Source organism: Panulirus ornatus, chromosome 14 (assembly GCF_036320965.1).
Source record: "Panulirus ornatus isolate Po-2019 chromosome 14, ASM3632096v1, whole genome shotgun sequence".
Lineage (NCBI taxonomy): Eukaryota > Metazoa > Arthropoda > Malacostraca > Decapoda > Palinuridae > Panulirus > Panulirus ornatus.
The window spans coordinates 50,056,228-50,080,536 of record NC_092237.1 but is presented as its reverse complement, the minus strand read 5'-3'; the positions used below and the strand labels follow the sequence as shown (position 1 = coordinate 50,080,536).

Below are 24,309 nucleotides of genomic sequence, written 5' to 3'. Positions count from 1 at the left end.
TAGATAAATAAATAAAGATAAATGTCTGTGTAATGTATATATATGTATACGTTGAGATGTATAGGTATGTATATTTGCGTGTGTGGACGTGTATGTATATACATGTGTATGGGGGGGGGTTGGGCCATTTCTTTCGTCTGTTTCCTTGCGCTGCCTCGCAAACGTGGGAGACAGCGACAAAGCAAAATAGATAAATAAATAAAGATAAATGTCTGTGTAATGTATATATATGTATACGTTGAGATGTATAGGTATGTATATTTGCGTGTGTGGACGTGTATGTATATACATGTGTATGGGGGGGGGTTGGGCCATTTCTTTCGTCTGTTTCCTTGCGCTGCCTCGCAAACGTGGGAGACAGCGACAAAGCAAAATAGATAAATAAATAAAGATAAATGTCTGTGTAATGTATATATATGTATACGTTGAGATGTATAGGTATGTATATTTGCGTGTGTGGACGTGTATGTATATACATGTGTATGGGGGGGGGTTGGGCCATTTCTTTCGTCTGTTTCCTTGCGCTGCCTCGCAAACGTGGGAGACAGCGACAAAGCAAAATAGATAAATAAATAAAGATAAATGTCTGTGTAATGTATATATATGTATACGTTGAGATGTATAGGTATGTATATTTGCGTGTGTGGACGTGTATGTATATACATGTGTATGGGGGGGGGTTGGGCCATTTCTTTCGTCTGTTTCCTTGCGCTGCCTCGCAAACGTGGGAGACAGCGACAAAGCAAAATAGATAAATAAATAAAGATAAATGTCTGTGTAATGTATATATATGTATACGTTGAGATGTATAGGTATGTATATTTGCGTGTGTGGACGTGTATGTATATACATGTGTATGGGGGTGGGATGGGCCATTTCTTTCGTCTGTTTCCTTGCGCTGCCTCGCAAACGTGGGAGACAGCGACAAAGCAAAATAGATAAATAAATAAAGATAAATGTCTGTGTAATGTATATATATGTATACGTTGAGATGTATAGGTATGTATATTTGCGTGTGTGGACGTGTATGTATATACATGTGTATGGGGGGGGGTTGGGCCATTTCTTTCGTCTGTTTCCTTGCGCTGCCTCGCAAACGTGGGAGACAGCGACAAAGCAAAATAGATAAATAAATAAAGATAAATGTCTGTGTAATGTATATATATGTATACGTTGAGATGTATAGGTATGTATATTTGCGTGTGTGGACGTGTATGTATATACATGTGTATGGGGGGGGGTTGGGCCATTTCTTTCGTCTGTTTCCTTGCGCTGCCTCGCAAACGTGGGAGACAGCGACAAAGCAAAATAGATAAATAAATAAAGATAAATGTCTGTGTAATGTATATATATGTATACGTTGAGATGTATAGGTATGTATATTTGCGTGTGTGGACGTGTATGTATATACATGTGTATGGGGGGGGGTTGGGCCATTTCTTTCGTCTGTTTCCTTGCGCTGCCTCGCAAACGTGGGAGACAGCGACAAAGCAAAATAGATAAATAAATAAAGATAAATGTCTGTGTAATGTATATATATGTATACGTTGAGATGTATAGGTATGTATATTTGCGTGTGTGGACGTGTATGTATATACATGTGTATGGGGGGGGGTTGGGCCATTTCTTTCGTCTGTTTCCTTGCGCTGCCTCGCAAACGTGGGAGACAGCGACAAAGCAAAATAGATAAATAAATAAAGATAAATGTCTGTGTAATGTATATATATGTATACGTTGAGATGTATAGGTATGTATATTTGCGTGTGTGGACGTGTATGTATATACATGTGTATGGGGGGGGGTTGGGCCATTTCTTTCGTCTGTTTCCTTGCGCTGCCTCGCAAACGTGGGAGACAGCGACAAAGCAAAATAGATAAATAAATAAAGATAAATGTCTGTGTAATGTATATATATGTATACGTTGAGATGTATAGGTATGTATATTTGCGTGTGTGGACGTGTATGTATATACATGTGTATGGGGGGGGGTTGGGCCATTTCTTTCGTCTGTTTCCTTGCGCTGCCTCGCAAACGTGGGAGACAGCGACAAAGCAAAATAGATAAATAAATAAAGATAAATGTCTGTGTAATGTATATATATGTATACGTTGAGATGTATAGGTATGTATATTTGCGTGTGTGGACGTGTATGTATATACATGTGTATGGGGGGGGGTTGGGCCATTTCTTTCGTCTGTTTCCTTGCGCTGCCTCGCAAACGTGGGAGACAGCGACAAAGCAAAATAGATAAATAAATAAAGATAAATGTCTGTGTAATGTATATATATGTATACGTTGAGATGTATAGGTATGTATATTTGCGTGTGTGGACGTGTATGTATATACATGTGTATGGGGGGGGGTTGGGCCATTTCTTTCGTCTGTTTCCTTGCGCTGCCTCGCAAACGTGGGAGACAGCGACAAAGCAAAATAGATAAATAAATAAAGATAAATGTCTGTGTAATGTATATATATGTATACGTTGAGATGTATAGGTATGTATATTTGCGTGTGTGGACGTGTATGTATATACATGTGTATGGGGGGGGGTTGGGCCATTTCTTTCGTCTGTTTCCTTGCGCTGCCTCGCAAACGTGGGAGACAGCGACAAAGCAAAATAGATAAATAAATAAAGATAAATGTCTGTGTAATGTATATATATGTATACGTTGAGATGTATAGGTATGTATATTTGCGTGTGTGGACGTGTATGTATATACATGTGTATGGGGGGGGGTTGGGCCATTTCTTTCGTCTGTTTCCTTGCGCTGCCTCGCAAACGTGGGAGACAGCGACAAAGCAAAATAGATAAATAAATAAAGATAAATGTCTGTGTAATGTATATATATGTATACGTTGAGATGTATAGGTATGTATATTTGCGTGTGTGGACGTGTATGTATATACATGTGTATGGGGGGGGGTTGGGCCATTTCTTTCGTCTGTTTCCTTGCGCTGCCTCGCAAACGTGGGAGACAGCGACAAAGCAAAATAGATAAATAAATAAAGATAAATGTCTGTGTAATGTATATATATGTATACGTTGAGATGTATAGGTATGTATATTTGCGTGTGTGGACGTGTATGTATATACATGTGTATGGGGGGGGGTTGGGCCATTTCTTTCGTCTGTTTCCTTGCGCTGCCTCGCAAACGTGGGAGACAGCGACAAAGCAAAATAGATAAATAAATAAAGATAAATGTCTGTGTAATGTATATATATGTATACGTTGAGATGTATAGGTATGTATATTTGCGTGTGTGGACGTGTATGTATATACATGTGTATGGGGGGGGGTTGGGCCATTTCTTTCGTCTGTTTCCTTGCGCTGCCTCGCAAACGTGGGAGACAGCGACAAAGCAAAATAGATAAATAAATAAAGATAAATGTCTGTGTAATGTATATATATGTATACGTTGAGATGTATAGGTATGTATATTTGCGTGTGTGGACGTGTATGTATATACATGTGTATGGGGGGGGGTTGGGCCATTTCTTTCGTCTGTTTCCTTGCGCTGCCTCGCAAACGTGGGAGACAGCGACAAAGCAAAATAGATAAATAAATAAAGATAAATGTCTGTGTAATGTATATATATGTATACGTTGAGATGTATAGGTATGTATATTTGCGTGTGTGGACGTGTATGTATATACATGTGTATGGGGGGGGGTTGGGCCATTTCTTTCGTCTGTTTCCTTGCGCTGCCTCGCAAACGTGGGAGACAGCGACAAAGCAAAATAGATAAATAAATAAAGATAAATGTCTGTGTAATGTATATATATGTATACGTTGAGATGTATAGGTATGTATATTTGCGTGTGTGGACGTGTATGTATATACATGTGTATGGGGGTGGGATGGGCCATTTCTTTCGTCTGTTTCCTTGCGCTGCCTCGCAAACGTGGGAGACAGCGACAAAGCAAAATAGATAAATAAATAAAGATAAATGTCTGTGTAATGTATATATATGTATACGTTGAGATGTATAGGTATGTATATTTGCGTGTGTGGACGTGTATGTATATACATGTGTATGGGGGGGGGTTGGGCCATTTCTTTCGTCTGTTTCCTTGCGCTGCCTCGCAAACGTGGGAGACAGCGACAAAGCAAAATAGATAAATAAATAAAGATAAATGTCTGTGTAATGTATATATATGTATACGTTGAGATGTATAGGTATGTATATTTGCGTGTGTGGACGTGTATGTATATACATGTGTATGGGGGGGGGTTGGGCCATTTCTTTCGTCTGTTTCCTTGCGCTGCCTCGCAAACGTGGGAGACAGCGACAAAGCAAAATAGATAAATAAATAAAGATAAATGTCTGTGTAATGTATATATATGTATACGTTGAGATGTATAGGTATGTATATTTGCGTGTGTGGACGTGTATGTATATACATGTGTATGGGGGTGGGATGGGCCATTTCTTTCGTCTGTTTCCTTGCGCTGCCTCGCAAACGTGGGAGACAGCGACAAAGCAAAATAGATAAATAAATAAAGATAAATGTCTGTGTAATGTATATATATGTATACGTTGAGATGTATAGGTATGTATATGTGTGTGTGTGTGGACGTGTATGTATATACATGTGTATGGGGGGGGGTTGGGCCATTTCTTTCGTCTGTTTCCTTGCGCTGCCTCGCAAACGTGGGAGACAGCGACAAAGCAAAATAGATAAATAAATAAAGATAAATGTCTGTGTAATGTATATATATGTATACGTTGAGATGTATAGGTATGTATATTTGCGTGTGTGGACGTGTATGTATATACATGTGTATGGGGGGGGGTTGGGCCATTTCTTTCGTCTGTTTCCTTGCGCTGCCTCGCAAACGTGGGAGACAGCGACAAAGCAAAATAGATAAATAAATAAAGATAAATGTCTGTGTAATGTATATATATGTATACGTTGAGATGTATAGGTATGTATATTTGCGTGTGTGGACGTGTATGTATATACATGTGTATGGGGGGGGGTTGGGCCATTTCTTTCGTCTGTTTCCTTGCGCTGCCTCGCAAACGTGGGAGACAGCGACAAAGCAAAATAGATAAATAAATAAAGATAAATGTCTGTGTAATGTATATATATGTATACGTTGAGATGTATAGGTATGTATATTTGCGTGTGTGGACGTGTATGTATATACATGTGTATGGGGGGGGGTTGGGCCATTTCTTTCGTCTGTTTCCTTGCGCTGCCTCGCAAACGTGGGAGACAGCGACAAAGCAAAATAGATAAATAAATAAAGATAAATGTCTGTGTAATGTATATATATGTATACGTTGAGATGTATAGGTATGTATATTTGCGTGTGTGGACGTGTATGTATATACATGTGTATGGGGGGGGGTTGGGCCATTTCTTTCGTCTGTTTCCTTGCGCTGCCTCGCAAACGTGGGAGACAGCGACAAAGCAAAATAGATAAATAAATAAAGATAAATGTCTGTGTAATGTATATATATGTATACGTTGAGATGTATAGGTATGTATATTTGCGTGTGTGGACGTGTATGTATATACATGTGTATGGGGGGGGGTTGGGCCATTTCTTTCGTCTGTTTCCTTGCGCTGCCTCGCAAACGTGGGAGACAGCGACAAAGCAAAATAGATAAATAAATAAAGATAAATGTCTGTGTAATGTATATATATGTATACGTTGAGATGTATAGGTATGTATATTTGCGTGTGTGGACGTGTATGTATATACATGTGTATGGGGGGGGGTTGGGCCATTTCTTTCGTCTGTTTCCTTGCGCTGCCTCGCAAACGTGGGAGACAGCGACAAAGCAAAATAGATAAATAAATAAAGATAAATGTCTGTGTAATGTATATGTATGTGTACATTGAGATGTATAGGTATGTATATTTGCGTGTGTGGACGTGTATGTATATACATGTGTATGGGGGTGGGATGGGCCATTTCTTTCGTCTGTTTCCTTGCGCTGCCTCGCAAACGTGGGAGACAGCGACAAAGCAAAATAGATAAATAAATAAAGATAAATGTCTGTGTAATGTATATATATGTATACGTTGAGATGTATAGGTATGTATATGTGTGTGTGTGTGGACGTGTATGTATATACATGTGTATGTGGGTGGGTTGAGCCATTCTTTCGTCTGTTCCCTTGTGCTACCTCACTAACGTGGGAGACAGCGACAAAGTATGATAAATAAAATGAAATATATATTTATTTACCTCCCTAACAGGTAAATAAATATATATTTCATTTTATTTTATTTTATTTTATTTCATTTTATTTTATTTCCAAGAGTCTTGGAAAGAGGGGCAAGTATGAAGTCTGTTGGGGATGAGAGAGCTTGGGAAGTGAGTCAGTTGTTGTTCGCTGATGATACAGCGCTGGTGGCGGATTCATGTGAGAAACTGCAGAAGCTGGTGACGGAGTTTGGTAAAGTGTGTGGAAGAAGAAAGTTAAGAGTAAATGTGAATAAGAGCAAGGTTATTAGGTACAGTAGGGTTGAGGGTCAAGTCAATTGGGAGGTGAGTTTGAATGGAGAAAAACTGGAGGAAGTGAAGTGTTTTAGATATCTGGGAGTGGATCTGTCAGCGGATGGAACCATGGAAGCGGAAGTGGATCATAGGGTGGGGGAGGGGGCGAAAATTCTGGGAGCCTTGAAAAATGTGTGGAAGTCGAGAACATTGTCTCGGAAAGCAAAAATGGGTATGCTTGAAGGAATAGTGGTTCCAACAATGTTGTATGGTTGCGAGGCATGGGCTATGGATAGAGTTGTGCGCAGGAGGATGGATGTGCTGGAAATGAGATGTTTGAGGACAATGTGTGGTGTGAGGTGGTTTGATCGAGTAAGTAACGTAAGGGTAAGAGAGATGTGTGGAAATAAAAAGAGCGTGGTTGAGAGAGCAGAAGAGGGTGTTTTGAAATGGTTTGGGCACATGGAGAGAATGAGTGAGGAAAGATTGACCAAGAGGATATATGTGTCGGAGGTGGAGGGAACGAGGAGAAGAGGGAGACCAAATTGGAGGTGGAAAGATGGAGTGAAAAGGATTTTGTGTGATCGGGGCCTGAACATGCAGGAGGGTGAAAGGAGGGCAAGGAATAGAGTGAATTGGAGCGATGTGGTATACAGGGGTTGACGTGCTGTCAGTGGATTGAATCAAGGCATGTGAAGCGTCCGGGGTAAACCATGGAAAGCTGTGTAGGTATGTATATTTGCGTGTGTGGACGTGTGTATGTACATGTGTATGGGGGGGGGTTGGGCCATTTCTTTCGTCTGTTTCCTTGCGCTACCTCGCAACCGCGGGAGACAGCGACGAGGTATAAAAAAAAAAAAAAAAATATATATATATATATATATATATTTATATCAGGAGAAAGCAGATCATATTGTTGACATAGAGTCCTTGTACAAGTTGTTAGGAATATGTCAAGTTAATGGAAATCCATTAACTGTAGGGAGGAGTTTTTTACCGTGACAAGAAGACATTGCAATTAGGCAGGAGGGTGAGTAGCTCTCATTAAAGATGGATCATTTCAAGGATGTATGATTTCTTCTTGGTTGTTTAATCTATTTATGGTTGGGGTAGTGAAAAAGGTGAAGGCAAGGGCCTTAGAGTGGGAGCAGGTCTTCAGCAAGCTGAGGGTAGCAGGGTTTGGGAGGTAAATCAGTTGCTGTTTGCGTATGACACTGCTCTGATGGCAGACTCAAGAGACTCCAGAAACTGGTGACAGAGTTTGGTATGAAGTGTTAAAGAATGAGTGTGAATAGGAGTAAGGTGATGTGGCAGGGATATTAGACTTAACAGCTTGAGAGAAGTCTGATTAAATGGGGAGGGACAGGGAGAAGATTTGGCAGTGAAATACTGGGAGACTGATATGAGTTGTGGGTCAGAAGAGGTGGTAAAAGTCCTGGATGCAGTGAAGAGTATTTGGAAGAAGTCATTGTCTGTTTGGGTAGAGGTGGGTATGTTTGAGGACATAGCAGTTCTAGCAGCATGTTTTGGGCACTGAATGCAGAAGAGCAAAAGTGGGTGTATGGGCTGAAAGTAGAATGCCTGTACTATATGCAAGAAACACATAAGGAATGATAGTGAAAGGAGAAGTTTGATAGTAAGTGGCCTTGAATGCAGAAGTGGGTGTATGGGTTGAAAATGAAATGCCTGGGCTATATGCATTAAACGCATAAGGAATGATAGTGGAAGAGAGAGGTGTGTTAGTAGTGGAGCTTGCTTGAGACAGCTAACCCTGTTGTACTGATATGGTTTGGACAAATGGAGAACATGAGCAAAGAGAGACTGACTAAGAGAGGAGCAAGGGGTAGGAGTATACTTAGGAAATGAAAGTATGGAGTCAAGGAAGCTTTTGAGTTATCGCTTCTTCAGTTTTCAAGAGGATGAGAGATGTGTTGGGTGTTGAAATGAAAAGACAATGTTGTACATGAGAGGGATGACTTGCGATCAGTAGATTGAACCAGGACATGTGAAGTGGTCAAGGAAACCACAGTGATTTTTCAGGCATGACTGTGAAGGGGGTTGCTGGTTCAGGTATATTGTACGTGACTTCTAGAGAGGCCATTGCTCTTTTTGTTGCAGATGCTTCTTCACTGTAGCATAAAATGGTGATGGATATGAAAAAATAATTTTTGAATTTGTGGTAAAACATTATTTATTTTTTGCATCATTGTTACTAATACTACCTTGTTCACAATGAGGTTAGCATGGTTAGCAATGATATAAAATTGTTAAAAGTATTGAGATACTGAGTTACAAAAAGGTTTTAATATTTTATGTAATGTACATAGGTTTAATGTAATTAGGAGAATGGGCTAATATTCAAAGGAAAATAATTCAGTCAAGCATTGCAAAACATTTCACTTACAATTCAAGTACTAAAACAACATTCTTGCAGATGTGATCATTGTGAAAAGTGTAGTTTGTTGAAAGAAAAATTAGATATTATGTAGACTCTGCAGTTAAACTTGTAACTTTGCCACAGATCTGTAAGTCTTCATTTATGTATTTGCTTTTTATTTGGCATTTTTTTCAGAATGGATTCCCCCAGAACAATGTTCAAGAACACCATAGTCGAACTCCATATCATCTAAGAAGAACATTAGGTGGAGGGTTTTCAGGTTTTAAGACCAGCTCCTATGTTTTTGAGGAGTTTAGAGAAGAAATTTCCACCAGTGAAACTGTTGTTGCTGAGGGTAGTTCTAATGGTATTAATGATTTCAGCACAGGGCATCATAAACAATATGAGAACAAAATGTCCAAAAAGATGAAAGTGGGCAATGTTATCTCCAGTAAGATTGATCACCCAGTTGGTAAAATGCAGCTGCTTCGTTGTTGCTCTATGAGTTTTCCTACTGTAAAAGCCCTCATGCAGCACATCATTTGGTATCATAAGCAGGACCAGGAGTGTGTACCCTGCCTTGACCCAGCTTGTCCAGTGAAGCTATGGACATCCAACATGAATAGCCATCTCCGTTGCCACACTGTGCAGGGGGAATTTAAGTGTCATTTGTGTACTTACTCTGGCAGGAATGCTGTTGCTTTAAGAGTACACAAAAGTGCTCATAGAAAGGTTAGTCACAAATTTTTTTTCCCCCCATCTAAAACTACATTGTTATAAATTTACTGTAATTACAACATAATGCCCTGATGTAATGAGAAGACAAATGTGAATGCTTGAATAACAGAGGTATTTCTGTTGAGTATGCTTTGGAGAATGGTGATAAAGAAAGTTGTAACATGCACAGAATTTATGATTAGGGAGGAATAGTGTGGCATCAGGAGAGGTAGTTTTTTATTTGATGCTTGCTTTGAAGAATTTATGAGAAATACTTGAAAAAGAGAGTGAATTATATTTAGATTATGAGAAAGCAGATGATACTGTTGACAGAAAAACCTTGTGCAAGTTGTTAGGAATATATCAAGTTAATGGAGAGCCATTAACTGTAGGGAGGAGTTTTTATCGTGACAAGAAGACATGTGCAAGTAGACAGGGAGGAGGGTGAGTAGTTCTCATTAAAGATGGATCTTTTTCAAGGATGTGTGATGTCTTCATGGCTGTTTAATCTGTTTATGGTTGGGGCAGCAAAATAGATGAAGGTAAGGGTCTTAGAGTGGGAGCAGGTCTTCAGCAAGCTGAGGGTAGTGGGGCTTGGGAGGTAAATCAGTTGCTGTTAGCCTATGACACTGCTCTGGTGGCAAATTCAAGAAAGAAACTCCAGGAGCTGGTGACAGTTTGGGACAAAGTGTTAAAGGAGGATTTTTAGAATGAGTGTGAATAAGAGTAAGGTGATGCAGTAGGGATATTAGACTTTACAGTTTGAGAGTAAGTCTGATTTAAATGGGGAGGGATAGGGGGAATTGGAATGCTTTAGTTTGCCAGAAGATTTGGCACTGAATGAAATACTGGGAAACTGATGTGAGTTGTGGGTCAGAAGAGGTGGCAAAAGTCCTGGATGCAATGACAAGTATTAGGAAGAAGTCATTGTGTGTTTGGGTAGAGATGGGGATGTTTGAGGATATAGAAGTCCTAGTAGCATGTTTTGGGCTTAGACTGCAGAAGTGGGTGTATGGTCTGAAAATAGAATGCCAGGGCTATATGCATGAAACAAATGAGGAATGATAGTGAAAGAGAGAGGTTTGATAGTAAGTGTCCCTGAGTGCAGAAGAGCAGAAGTGGGTCTGTGGGCTGAAAATGATATGCCAAGGCTATGTATGTGTTAAACACACAAGGAATGATAGTGAAAGTGAAAGATTTGATAGTAAGTGGAGTTTGATTGAGACAGCTAATCTTGTACTGAAATGGTTTGGATAAATGGAGAACATGAGCAAAGAAAGACTAAGAGAGGAGTGAGGGGGATAGGTATACTGAGAAAATGAAAGTATGGAGTCAAAGAAGCGTTGGAATGAAAATACATTGTTGTACGTGAGAGGAATGACTTGCTATCAGTAGACTGAACCAGGGAATGTGAAATGGTCAAGGAAATCACAAAATGGCTTTTTGGGCATAACTGAATGGGGGTTTTGGTTCTGGTATATTATCCATGACAGCTAGAGAGGCTGTTGCTTTTTTGTTCCAGATACTGCCTCCTGTAGCATAAAATGTTGTGAAAAAATATTTTCAGATTTGTGGTGGGAGAGCATTAAATTTTTGCATCTTTTGGCATCATTGTTACTGATACTACCTTTTACACAATAAGGTTAGCATGGTGTAGCTACAGAGATGATATAAGTAGAAATGAACTATAATGAATGATTTGCTTACGGCAGGGAAGAACTTGATTTGTTGCCTGCAGTATACCTTGGGGGAATGGGTAAAAATTTGCTTATTGAATTATGTGATGGAATATAGGTTGATTTATTACTGAAGATGGTCATAGACTAAATGTATGATGGAAAAGAAAAGGATGAAAGTTACAATGCAAAAAAAAAAAAAAAAGGAGTGTTAGATTTAAGAAGAAAAAAAGTTGACCAAGAAGCAAAGTGACATTATCTTAAGGGCACAAAATGAAGATTTTATAGAGTGCAATTTTCTGAGACTCTTGATTTTAAATTCAGAACAAATTCCTAATACCTCTACAAATTAGTAGACACAGCAGTTTCTCTTTTCTCCTCACTTGGCACTGAACTCTCACCCATTAAATATTGGATATTTCAGGTGGCCCATCAAGTGTTTCTGTTATTTCTGAGTACATATGGAGAAATTTTGTCAGAGCCATGTGACTTGAATATATATATTAAGATCCCTTAGTTGGCAACTTGTCTTCACTAACATTCTCAATGCTTTCCAAGTCCTCCTCTCATCCCTTATCATTAATGTTGCACCCCATTGTGAATATACTTAGGAAATTATCATTCAGTGCTTTAGATGTTTTTTTATTTTCAGAAATTTTCTTTGAATCCCTTGCCCCAATAAACTTTTTTGTATAAAATCATGGGTCAGTTTTGGAATGCCAGTTTACCATTTAACAGTTGTTTTCAGTTTCTCCACCCCTTTTTCCATATCTTATATGAAATCTTTACACCCTTAGATATTTCAACTGCTGGCTGGAAAATGTACTGCCTGTGTCGTTTCTGTTGTACATGAATATATTCTTTAGCTTTTTAACATCAATCATCAAACCAATTTCCTTTCTCTGACCTTTTGTTTGTACTCTCTGCCAGTATACCCATGTACTGACCCACCATTATTTCACAGAAGGTTCTACAATGATGTGCTATACTTTGCTCCTGGAAACTCATTTTTCAGTCTTTGCTCCCAAAGTAATTATTTAGCCCTGTAGTTTCTCAAGAAAGGAGAAAGCTGTGCTGTCAGAGTATTTGTCAGGCTGAATTATGTACTTTGCTATATCTTCAGTTTGTCACACCTGGAACAGAGGGATCAAATGATATTATATCATCTTGTGTATCATGCATATATTGTTTTCATACCTAGATCTGTACATTTAGTGTGTCTGTTGGTCATTATTTATCAAGATTTCATGGAATTAATGTTCCAAATTGATATGGGTATGTTAAGTAAGCCCTTCAGCGATGGTAATTGATCAGATCTGGAGTGTCAAAGAGAAGAGAGACAGCAGTGTAGAGAATACTAAAGACTTGACCAGTTACAAATACACAGTTTGCAGTGCATCAGTGCAGTTATTTACTGTACTGAATAGTACATTATCTGGTTTAGAATGAATATTCTCTTCAGTATCTGCAAGGAGATTGAAAGTTTATTACTTTTATTTTCCAGAAATGCTTTTCACAATGGTGGATGGTATGACTACAAAGAAATGAAAGAATTGAGTGGCAGAGTGAGTATGGATGGGTTACTATTGTGATGAATATGTAGTGCCATTTGGTACTGAGAATGATCAATGAACAGGATGTGCAGAAATGGTTTGGACATATGGAGAAGAGTAATAGTTGACTGAATAAGGAAATATGTGTCAAAAGAGGAGGATGCAAGGTGGAGGAGAGACTGAGAAGGTGATGGAAAGATGTAACTAATTAAGCTTTGAGTTATCAGGGCCTAAGGGGAGGGGAACTGAGAAGATGATGGAGGGATGTGACTAATGAAGCTTTGAGTTATCAGGGTCTGAATATGCAGGAGGGTGAAAAGAGTGCATGGAATGAAGTGAAGTGGAATGACTTGGTATATAGGTGACACTGTGCTGGCTTTGGACTGAACCAGGGCATGTAAAGTGGTCAGGGAAAAGTAAGGAAAGATTTTTAGGGCTTGACTGTGGATGGAGGCTCTGGTTTTACTGCATTGTGTGTGATGGTTAGAGAATGGATGGAAACAGTTGAGTTCATCCTTTGTCTGTTTTTGATGCTATCTTTGTGTCAGGGACATAGGGAACTAGTATGAAAAAAAAGATAGTAACCCAAGTACAAGTATGTTGAGAGTCACATATGGTTCATCAATAACCATTTTCTATTACATATTTATTTTGGGGAAGTGATCTCGTCTGTAGTTTAAAATCTGTATTATTTCTCTTACAGAAAGCAGTTCAGGAGATAGATGGCCCTTCAGGACAAAGACAAACAGTAAAATACATGAGGCCTGAAAATCCATCCTTGCAAAGTTCTGGTAGTTGCACTGTATCTCATGAAATAGTTCCAAAAAATTATAAAACCTTGAAGCCATTATGCAGTCATGCTGAACACAGTAAAAGACTGAACTTGTCCAGTTGTCATGAAATAGACAAAACCAGCCAGAGTTCGTATCAACCCAAAGGAGTTGGTAAAGGGAAAAATTCTTCTGTTTACCAGGTTGAGAAATTTGATTCTACAAAAATCTCTGTATCCTCTGATCACAGTAATGAAAATGAGTTGGAAAATGAATCAACTTGTGAAGATTTTGTCATTGAAAAAGCAAGAAAGGCTGTATCTCGTTCATCAGAATCCATAAGAAAAGTGAAGTTTTTCTCACTCAGACAAAGAGGAAAAAAAGAAAAGCTATCATGTCTCAACGCTAAGGTGGAGAAAAAGAAAAACTTAAAAGCCATTCAAAAATGGAAATTAAGCCAAAGAGACATCATGCTCATGAATGATTCTCAAGAAAATGCCTCTAAATCTATAGAGAAAAAGGACATCATGAACAATAAAATTTTAACAAAGAGAAAGATAAATGGATTTAATGGGAAAAGCAAACTGGTGAAGGAATGTTTGTTTGATAGAGGTGAACTTGTGAAAGAAACATACAAGAATACAAACAATATCAAAAAATGGGCCTCTTGTATTCCCATTAAAAGTAATTATAATGAAGTACAGAAGAAAGCAGAGAATTGTACATTATCTGAGATAACAGTAAATGAAGAGAAAGATGAAACATCTTCAGTAGAGGTGCTTAGCACAGTGGAAAATGCTCTTAACCTTTTCAATGAGTCTTTGAATGTAGGTTTGAAGAGGCATATAGAAGAGAAATATGAACTTGACTCGGGTAAATCTCAGTCACACATGAAGGTCCAAGCTAATGGAACTCAGAGTAGCAACTATACTTGTCCACTGTGTGTGGATTATTTTGACACACCTGATAGACTACTCTGTCACTATGTATACCAACATGCATATCACTCACCCTATATTTGCAAGTTTGAAGGATGCCCAGTTTTGCTTAAAAAGCGAGATTCCTGGAAGCACCTCATTGGTCATCTCTACAGAAAGTCCTTCAGGTGTCACCTATGCTCATATTCCCATCAAAGTCTCCCGATGTTAAGGCATCATCTGTTTTGCCACTCACAGGTGTGTTGATTCAGACTAACCATCTAGTCTGTAGGAGTATAAATGGTAACATATTGCCATAATACCCATGATCCAGGTATGGGGGTATCCTAGGTTCATTATTTTTCTATCTGTGTTATTAACTATTTAAGCATTACAGTATATAGGGAAGTGTTCTACTCCAGAAGGCCCCAGTTCTTGAAATCTCTGCTACCATACGATTTCTTGTGCTTTTTATATATTGTTAGCATCTGCAATTTCACCTCATAGTTTATTCCATTCATCTCTTTTTCTCTTTTTTTTATTCGTTACTTGCTTAGTTTCTTGGTGTTTCATAACTTTTCCAAGATTTTAGTGAAAGGACTATAATTAAGGGGATGAAGGTACAACATATGACATGGTGTCAAAAGGGTCTTGTTGATAGTATATACTCTAAGGGAATAGAGAAATAGCCAAGAGAGAATTTTGCACATCAAATATGTTGATATAGACTTTTGCACATTAGATGTGTTAGTATAGAATTTTTCACTTCAGATATATTATGATTATGTATGGTTTTATAATCTGATGCAATACCAAAATTAAAGCATAGATTATGAGTATGGTTAGATGTAGAGGAGTAATTGAAAATGTGTACATTCCTAACTTAAGCTCTGGCCTGACATTACAAAAAGTAGACATACAAACCCTCTGCTCTGCTTGAAGCCACATAACCAACAAAACATTTTAAAACCTTATCCTGTCCACTCGGACCTCTTGTTTTGTTCATTGACATATTTCTTTGTGCTGGTACCTTCTTTAAGGTGAACAGTCCATGTTCATTAACATATTTCCTTTTGGTGGTACCTTCTTTTTTAAGGTGAGCAGTCCATGTAGTCTTAAGATATTGACTCATGATAGAAGGGACACACTAGCCCCAGCTCTGTGTTCCAGTGGCATATTTCTGTCATAGGAGGCATCTCTGCCTGGACAAGGAACTTTTCATCTCTGAATATGGAGCCAAATTGATTAAGTGAAATGTCGATGTTATGATGATAACATCAGCTGACAGGTTTTGTGGCATGAATGGTGTACTTGAGGTTTTAGCTAACAAAAGCATTTTAGTTACTGATATCAGCAAGAGTTACGGTGACCTAAATCTCTTATTGAGGTCTTGCAGTGTTATTTTCAGCCATAACATCACGAAAATGTTGCAAGTTGCACATTACCAGTGACAGTCCTCCCCATTTGCCACTATTTCATCTTTTAAAACATAAAAAGGCCATGTTAGTATCACCTAGGATGTAATTTCCTTAACAGTATTCTAAAATGATGACAGATAGATTTGTATGTCTTGCCACAACAGAATTTTATGTGGGCTATTGTCACCTCTGCACTTCTCTTTCTGATTGTGTCTATCTTTCTGTCTGTCAGTTGACATGTTCTTGATAGGATGATAAATCAAAAGCAGTACCTTTAGAAACCATGTGCTTACACAGTAGGTACCCCATGTGGAGGTGATGAATTAGATTTTGGGGCATGCACTAGAATGAATTCTCATACAAAATGAATTAGGACTTTTTAAGTGTTTTATCCCAAGAGTGCTGAATGATAGGTTTACATTTATTTATATTTATTTTATGATTATACTTGATTACCATTTCTCATGCCAGCGAGGTAGCTCCTGGAAATAGACAAAGAAATACTCATCCACTCATATACACACACTTTTTTTTCATACATATTCACCATTTCCTGCATTAGCGAGGCAGTATTAAGAACAGAGGACTGAGCCTTAGAGGAAATGTCACATATTTTATTTTGATTTTATATTATACTTTGTCGCTGTCTCCCGCGTTAGCAAGGTAGGTCAAGGAAACAGACGAAGGAATGGCCCAACCCACCCATATTCACATGTATGTACATACATGCCCACACACGCACATATACATTTCACTGTATACGTACATATACATACACAGACAAATAGATATATATATATACATGTACATATTCGTACTTACTGCCCTCAGCCATTCTTGTCGCCACCCTGCCACACATGAAATGGCACCCCCTCCCCCCCATGCACAGGAGGTAGCACCAGGAAAAGACAATAAAGGCCACATTCGTTTATACTCATGACTCTAACTGTCGTGTAATGCACAGAAACCACAGCTCCCTTTCCACATCAAGGCCCCACAAAACTTTCCATGGTTTACCCCAGACACTTCACATGCCCTGGTTCAATCCATTGACAGCATGTCGATCCTGGTATACCACATCATTCCAATTCACTCTATTCCTTGCACGCCTTTCACCCTCCTGCATGTTCAGGCCCCGATCGCTCAAAATCTTTTTCACACCATCCTTCCAACTCCAATTTGGTCTCCCACTTTTCTTCGTTCCCTCCACCTCTGATACACATATCCTCTTTGTCAATCTTTCCTCACCACTACAATACACCCTCTTCTGCTCTCTCAACCACACTTTTTATTACCACACATCTCTCTTACCCTTTCGTTAGTTACTTGATCAAACCACCTCACACCACGTGTTGTCCTCAAACATCTCATTTCCAACACATCCACCCTCCTCCGCACAACCCAATCTATAGCCCATGCCTCACAACCATATAACATTGTGGGAACCACTATTCCTTCAGACATACCCATTTTTGCTGTCCGAGATAATGTTCTCGCCTTCCACATGTTTTTCAACGCTCCCAGAACCTACTGCCCCCTCCCCCACCCTGTGACTCGCTTCCGCTTCCATGGTTCCATCCACTGCCAAATCCACTCCCAGATATCAAAAAAACTTCACTTCCTCTAGTTTTTCTCCATTCAAACTTACCTCCCATTTGACCTGTCCCTCAACCCTACTGTACCTAATTACCTTGCTCTTATTCACACTTACTCTCAGGTTTCTTCTTTTACACACTTTACCAAACTCAGTCACCAGCTTCTGCAGTTTCTCACCTGAATCAGCCACCAGCGCTCTATCATCAGCGAACAACAACTGACTTGCTTCCCAAGACCTCTCATCCACAACAGACTGCATAGTTGCCCCTCTCTTTAAAGCTCTTGCATTCGCCTCTCTAACAAACCTATCCATAAACAAATTAAACAACCATGGAGACATCACGCACCACCTGCTGCAAAACGACATTCACTGGGAACCAATCACTTTCCTCTCTTCCTACTCACACACATGCCTAACATTTTCGATGAAAACTTTTCACTGCTTCTAGCAACATACCTCCCACACCATATACTCTTAATACCTTCCACAGAGCATCTCTATCAACTCTATCATATGCCTTCACCAGGTCCATAAATGCTACATACAACTCCATTTGTTTTTCTAAGTATTTCTCACATATATTCTTCAAAGCAAACACCTAATCCACACATCCTCTACCACTTCTGAAACCACACTGCTCTTCCCCAGTTTGATGCTCTGTACATGCCTTCACCCTCTGAATCAATACCCTCCCATATGATTTCCCAGGAATACTCAACAAACTTACCTCTGTAATTTGAACACTCACCTTTATGTATACACATATCAACTTATATACATGTGTATTTATTCATGCTTGCCTTCATCCATTCCTGGTGCCACCCCATCCCACACAAAATAGCATTGCCACCCTGTCTTAGTGAGGTAACACCAGGAAACAGTTGAAGGCCACATCCACTCACACTCATTCCTTAGCTGTCATGTGTGATGCACCAGAGCCACAGCTCCCTTTCTACGTCCAGGCCCCACAGACCTTTCCATGGTTTACATACCTTGGCTCAATCCATTGACAGCATGTTGACCCCAGTATATCACATTGTTCCAATGCACACTGTTCTATGCATGCCTTTTACCCTTCTGCATGTTCATGTCCTGATGGCTCAGAATCTTTATCGCTCCATCCTTCCATCTCCGATTTGGTCTCCTGCCTCTCCTTGTTCTCTCCACCTCTGATGCAGGTATCCTCTTTATCAACCTTTCCTCACTCATTCTCTCCATATGTCCAAACACCCCTTTATTCTCCCTAAAGTTTAATGATTCTCCCTAACCCCAAATCTCATTTGCCCTCTTTTTTAACTCCTGCACCTTCCTCTTGACCTTCTGTCCCTTTCATTTATACATCTCCCAGTCATTTGTACTCCTTCCTTGTAAGTACTGTCCATACACCTCTCTTTTCTTCATTCCACCACTCACTACCCTTTCTATATTATTTATGATTATGTTATACTTGATCGCTGTTTCCCGCATTTTGATTAGTAAACTAGCTTTAGATTGACAGTTTTGATAATTTCATGTGTTTTTTAATTGTGTGAAATTGCTTTAAGGTAATTCAAGAGTTAGAGCTGAGAGATGAATTTCACATACAAATTCAAGGACCATCAGGAGATACTGAAGTACTTTTGACAGCTGAGTCTGTTAGAAAGAAATACAAAAGAAAATTCAGCACGACCAAAGACAACAGAATTGCTTCTAAGCGTAGAAAAGAAGATATTTGTCGTAGTACAGAACCTACTTCCAAACTGGAGGGACAGAATATGCTGCATTTGTCATTTGAAACTTGTATGCCTTAGGATGGTACTTGGTTTAAGGACTGAACATTTGTTGGTAAGTACCCACAGTGTCCTGTGTACTTCATATTTTTCCTCAGTACAGTGTAGGTAGTTACTTGTGTCATTTATTTAAGGGAGGCTATTTGTTCTGTCATTTCATTTGCTTTATGTCTTCATGCTATTTTTTTTTTTTTTTTTTTTTTTAAGCTGCGACATCACTGGCAAATGAGACCCTAATCAAGGCCATTCCTTTGATCTCACTTCCTTCACGCCATATCATCATCATTCATTATTTCTCATCAATTTTCCCCCTTCCTTACCATCAACAGTGTCCTCTTCCTCCACCTATCCCTCCCCATGATACATGTCAGTATAGCAGCTTATAGAGGGTATCAAGATCAATGTTTTATATCTGAAAGCATCTCTGCTAGGGCGGTACAGAATTATCATTTCTAAAATAATACCTTAGGGTAAAGTAGAAAGATATAGAACAAAAATATATGATGGTCATCCTTTAAATTAGAGAGACTGATTATTCATTATGTTACTAGGAGAAAGAAGAAACATGTAGAGTAGCTGCAGAACCTCTTGAAGGAAGATTGGCTATATGGTTTGGATCAGTCCCTGATGAGCCTCAGACTGGATTATTTAAGGTGTATGATGGTGAAGAAAGGTGGTGCAGTATTACCAGGAGTCTTGTTGTAGCAATGGCTGTTAGTGATGTTTCATGATAACTGTATTTGGGTTTTGGGGTACAGACTATTCGAACAACACTTAAGGGTTGCTGTAGTAACATATTTGAAAAAATTATGGTATTTTACATTATCATATATTCTTTTCCATTGATGATGAAATAATGAAGACTGTTGTAAGGCTTTGGCACAATGCCTTTGATAATGTTGTCACAGCAGCTTCCCTTTTATTTCCATGATTGTTCACCATTTCCTTCATTAGCTGGGTAGCACCAGAAACAAACATGGAAAAGGCTTCTTTTGCTCACATCTGTTCTTTACCTGTCAGGTAATGCTCTGAAGTCACAACCAGCCTCACAGACCTTGCTGTGGTCTTTCCCAGCTGCTTCATTTTCCTTGGTTTGGTCTATTGACAGTACATTGCCTCCTGTATATCATGAAGTTATATGTTATTCCATGCATGTCTTTTACCCTCTTGCACGTTCAGACCCTGAACACTCAAAATCTTTTTCGATACATCCTTCGATCTCCCATATATATTCTTGATGTATGTCTTCTAATTTTGACACATAAAATCTCTTTGTCAGCCTGTCTTCAAGTTTCCATGTAACCTTTTTGGAACGCGGTTAATATTTTAGCAGTATTTAAGTAATATTTACATATGGCCATATCATCGCAGGCAGAACATTAGTTGATGACTAAATGATAATATCTTTCACCAAAAACATAAATACCAATGCTATAGAAACTGTTTCATCAAGATATGAAATGTTTTTTTGTATTCTATGAAATGTTTCTTTTATTTTGAAAATAACTACAAGAATGGAAATATAACTCTGGTATCACTCCAAGATTGTGCATGCACATGCCTGTGATGATCTGTGGGTGACAGATGTGTAATAATTCTCCAGTTGTTGTGAGTAGTGTTGCATGATTTCTTTATTGGCACTTTCCAGATGTAGGCTGTTCAAACATGGCTAGAGAAATGAATACAGCAATTGGTATGAACTGCAATCATCTACACTCATGTCGGTTGACTTGCACCACAATCGTCTACACTAATGTTAGTTGGTATGTACTGCATTTAAAAGGTTAAGGGAGTTTTGATCCATAACCTTTACCCCAGACTCAGTATTTCCAATGCTTTTTTTCCTTAAAAATAACTGCAGTAAAGTATACATATGTATATATAATTTTTTTTTCTTTTTCCCATGATAGCTAGAGATTGGATATGGGCAGATGATGTTGTTGTTTATGAGAAAAGGAATTATGTATAAGTTAAGAAAGGTCAGATACTGGATGTAACTATTGTACATTTCAGAGTCAGCTTTTCTGCGCTGAAATTGTTATAATCATTATCACGGATTTTCTTCTCACAGAGTAATTCAGAAAATCCAAGAAAGATGTTCTGACTGCAAATATTAAGTGAATTACTGCTCTTTAACTATGGAGGAGGAAACCTTAGATTAAGAAGATTTGTTGGATTCATTATTAGTGGCAGTGTGATTTATATAAAAGGACAGAAGGGGAAATATCAGGAATGTAACAAAGTTTAGAGTTAACATCATAAAAGGCCAAAGTAATTCATTATGGATCTGTACATTACCATAAAAGTCACATGTATGACAAATTGCACTGCAAATGGCACTGTAGGGAGCTTGCTGAAAGTATACACTCTCCAATGGATATTTTATGGCTTGATCAGTAGAAATTTTACAAATGTACTGTTAAAGAGTACCTCATACGTGTCTCTTGAGGATATAAAGAAAAAATGTGTATTAATTCCTTTTCTAGTTGAACTGTGTTCATCCTGTCCATAGATTAACACAAGAAGTCAGTTATGCATACCAAAGTAAAACTACTGATTGTGCGTGGTAATATAATATGTGAAATATATACAGGATAGAATCTTTGTCTCTTGGTATATGACCCGATACATAATGTGGCCTTTCGTCATCTGGTCCTTGCAAACATGGAAAATGGTGATGAAGTATTCAAAAAAAGATAAGATTCTCTTGATTATGGTGAATTTAGGACAGTATTCCTATTGAGTGGAATGGTAATGTTTCCTCAGTTATTGAATTACGATTTATGTTCATAAATTTTTCTTAACTAAAACTTAAAATGTTATTGGGATATTTTAGCTTTTGATAAAAATTCAAGACATTGATAGTGAATAGGTGTAGGCTGTAGGTCTAATCATGGACTTCAACTAAGTGAATTGGATGATTATTACATTTTTTTTGAAGGGGTAGGATTTGGGATGTTTTTACAGTTATAGCATTGGACTAAATTAGATTACGGTTGTTATAATTTTGTCTTTGATGTAAGATTTGTCTTTCAGTCTCACACCACTGAAAATGGGGAAGATTTTTTAATTTATTTGGCATCTTAAATGTAAATACCTTACATTCCTGAGCTACTAAAGCACATTGAAAATTTTTATTTAAATAGTTTTCAGTATTATTGGTATTGGCATACATAATTTCCTTTGCTTGCTTGTTCTTGGAGAAATTGTTAAATCTCAGGATAATTTACTTTGACCTAAAAGGATACAAACTTGGAAAGCCTTATGATATTTCATTGTATTTTTTATGTTGTTGAACAGATTCATACATTTCTTTTAATATCTTTGAAACTATAGGTATTTTTGTGTATACCTAATTAATAAATGTTTAATTATTTGCTGATGTTTTAAATGTAATGTATTTATTGCTGCATACAATTGTTAAGACGTTCTGTAATTGATGCCTGACTTTAGTTTCTGATAGCTTTATTGCTTATAACATACAGAGCACTATATAAGAGTTGAGAGTACTAATTAATTACTCTAATTTCCCAGCCTTAAAATTATCCAATAGCAGCAGCACCAGGGCCTTAGGAACAAAAGTTTCATTAGTGACAAACCTTAGACCACTATTTCTATTTACATCTTTTTGGGTTTAATTGTTGCTTCATGGAGGTTTGGGTGAAGGTTTATAGAGGCTTTAGGAAAAGAGAAGTATTATGGATGGAAATAGGGTGGTGAAAGTGAATGTGTAACAAGCTTATGTGTAAAGATATCCAGAGAGGTTGGGTATAGATTCACAGAAAGTTAGAGTAAATGAGGCTTATGTGAAGAGATATCTAGATAGGTTTATTGTAGAATGGCAGAAGCTAAGAGTGAATGAGGCTTATGTGAAGAAATATCCAGAGAGGCATTACGTTAAACAAAATAAAAGTTAAGGGAGTTGGCGGGGAATGGGAGGTATTTAAGGAAGTGCTTCTCACATGAAGTATGCCGAAGGTGGGAGATGGGCATGCAAGAAAAGGTAGTGAATGGTGAGATAAGAAAGAATTGCTAGCGAAAAAGAATAGGGAGGTTCATGGGTGTTACTTGTAGGAAAGAAGTGTGAGGGATTAGCTGTACATAAAGTTTCTGAAGTGGAATCATAGGGTGGGGGAGGGGGCGAAATCCTGGGGGCCTTGAAGAATGTGTGGAAGTCGAGAAACAATAGGGAGGTTCATGGGTGTTACTTGTAGGAAAGAAGTGTGAGGGATTAGCTGTACATAAAGTTTCTGAATGTTAAGAGGATGAGAAAGAGGATGTAGTTGGGGTGAGTGAGAAGTTCTGTTAGACTGTACTCCTGGTGATTAAGCCTCATTGAAAGTGACTTTTCATGAGCAATCTTCCTTTGAGTAATGCCAGGAAACATGAAAAAGGGCTACATCCACTCACACTCAGTCTCTAGCTGTCATGTGCAATGCACATTCAGGCCCCACAGACCTTTCCATGGTTTACTCCAGATGTTTCACATGCCCTAGTTCAGTTCGTTGACATCACGTCAACCCCAGTATACCACATCATTCCCATTCAATCTATTGCTTGCACGCCTTTCACCCTCCTACATGTTCAGGTCCCAGTTGCTCAAAATCTTTTTCCGCTCCATCCTTGCATCTCCACTTTGGTCTCCTACTTATCCTTGTTCCCTCCACCTCTGACACATGTATCCTCTTTGTCAGCCTTTCATCACTCATTCTCCATATATCTAAACCATTTTAACTCACCCTCTACTGCTCTTTCAACCACACTCTTTATTTCCACACATCCCTCTTACCCATACATTACTTACTCAATTATACCACCTCACACCACATGTTGTCCTCAAACATTTTATTTCCTCGCAACCATATAATATTGTTGGAACTACTATTCATTTAAAAGTACCCATTTTTTCCTGTCTGAGATAACGTTCTATCTTTCCACACTTTCTTCATCTTTTCCAGGACCTTGGCCCCCCTCCCCCACCACTGTATGACTCACTTTTGCTTCCATGATTCCATTCACTGCCAAGTCCACTTGCAGATATCTAAAACACTTCACTTCCT

The 24,309-nt window shown here is 38.5% G+C and overlaps 1 protein-coding gene across 1 annotated transcript in view; it reads left to right on the top strand.

The window, feature by feature from the left end:
• Positions 1-22,625, top strand: part of LOC139753545 (uncharacterized) — a 55,380-nt gene extending 32,755 nt beyond the window's left edge. The window contains exons 6-9 of the mRNA XM_071670194.1: positions 8,977-9,564; positions 13,482-14,723; positions 19,025-19,304; positions 20,898-22,625. Coding sequence (XP_071526295.1) covers positions 8,977-9,564; positions 13,482-14,723; positions 19,025-19,270 — 2,076 coding nt within the window. The 3' untranslated portion in view covers positions 19,271-19,304; positions 20,898-22,625. The remainder of the gene's footprint in view (positions 1-8,976; positions 9,565-13,481; positions 14,724-19,024; positions 19,305-20,897) is intronic.
• Positions 22,626-24,309: the final 1,684 nt, after the last annotated feature.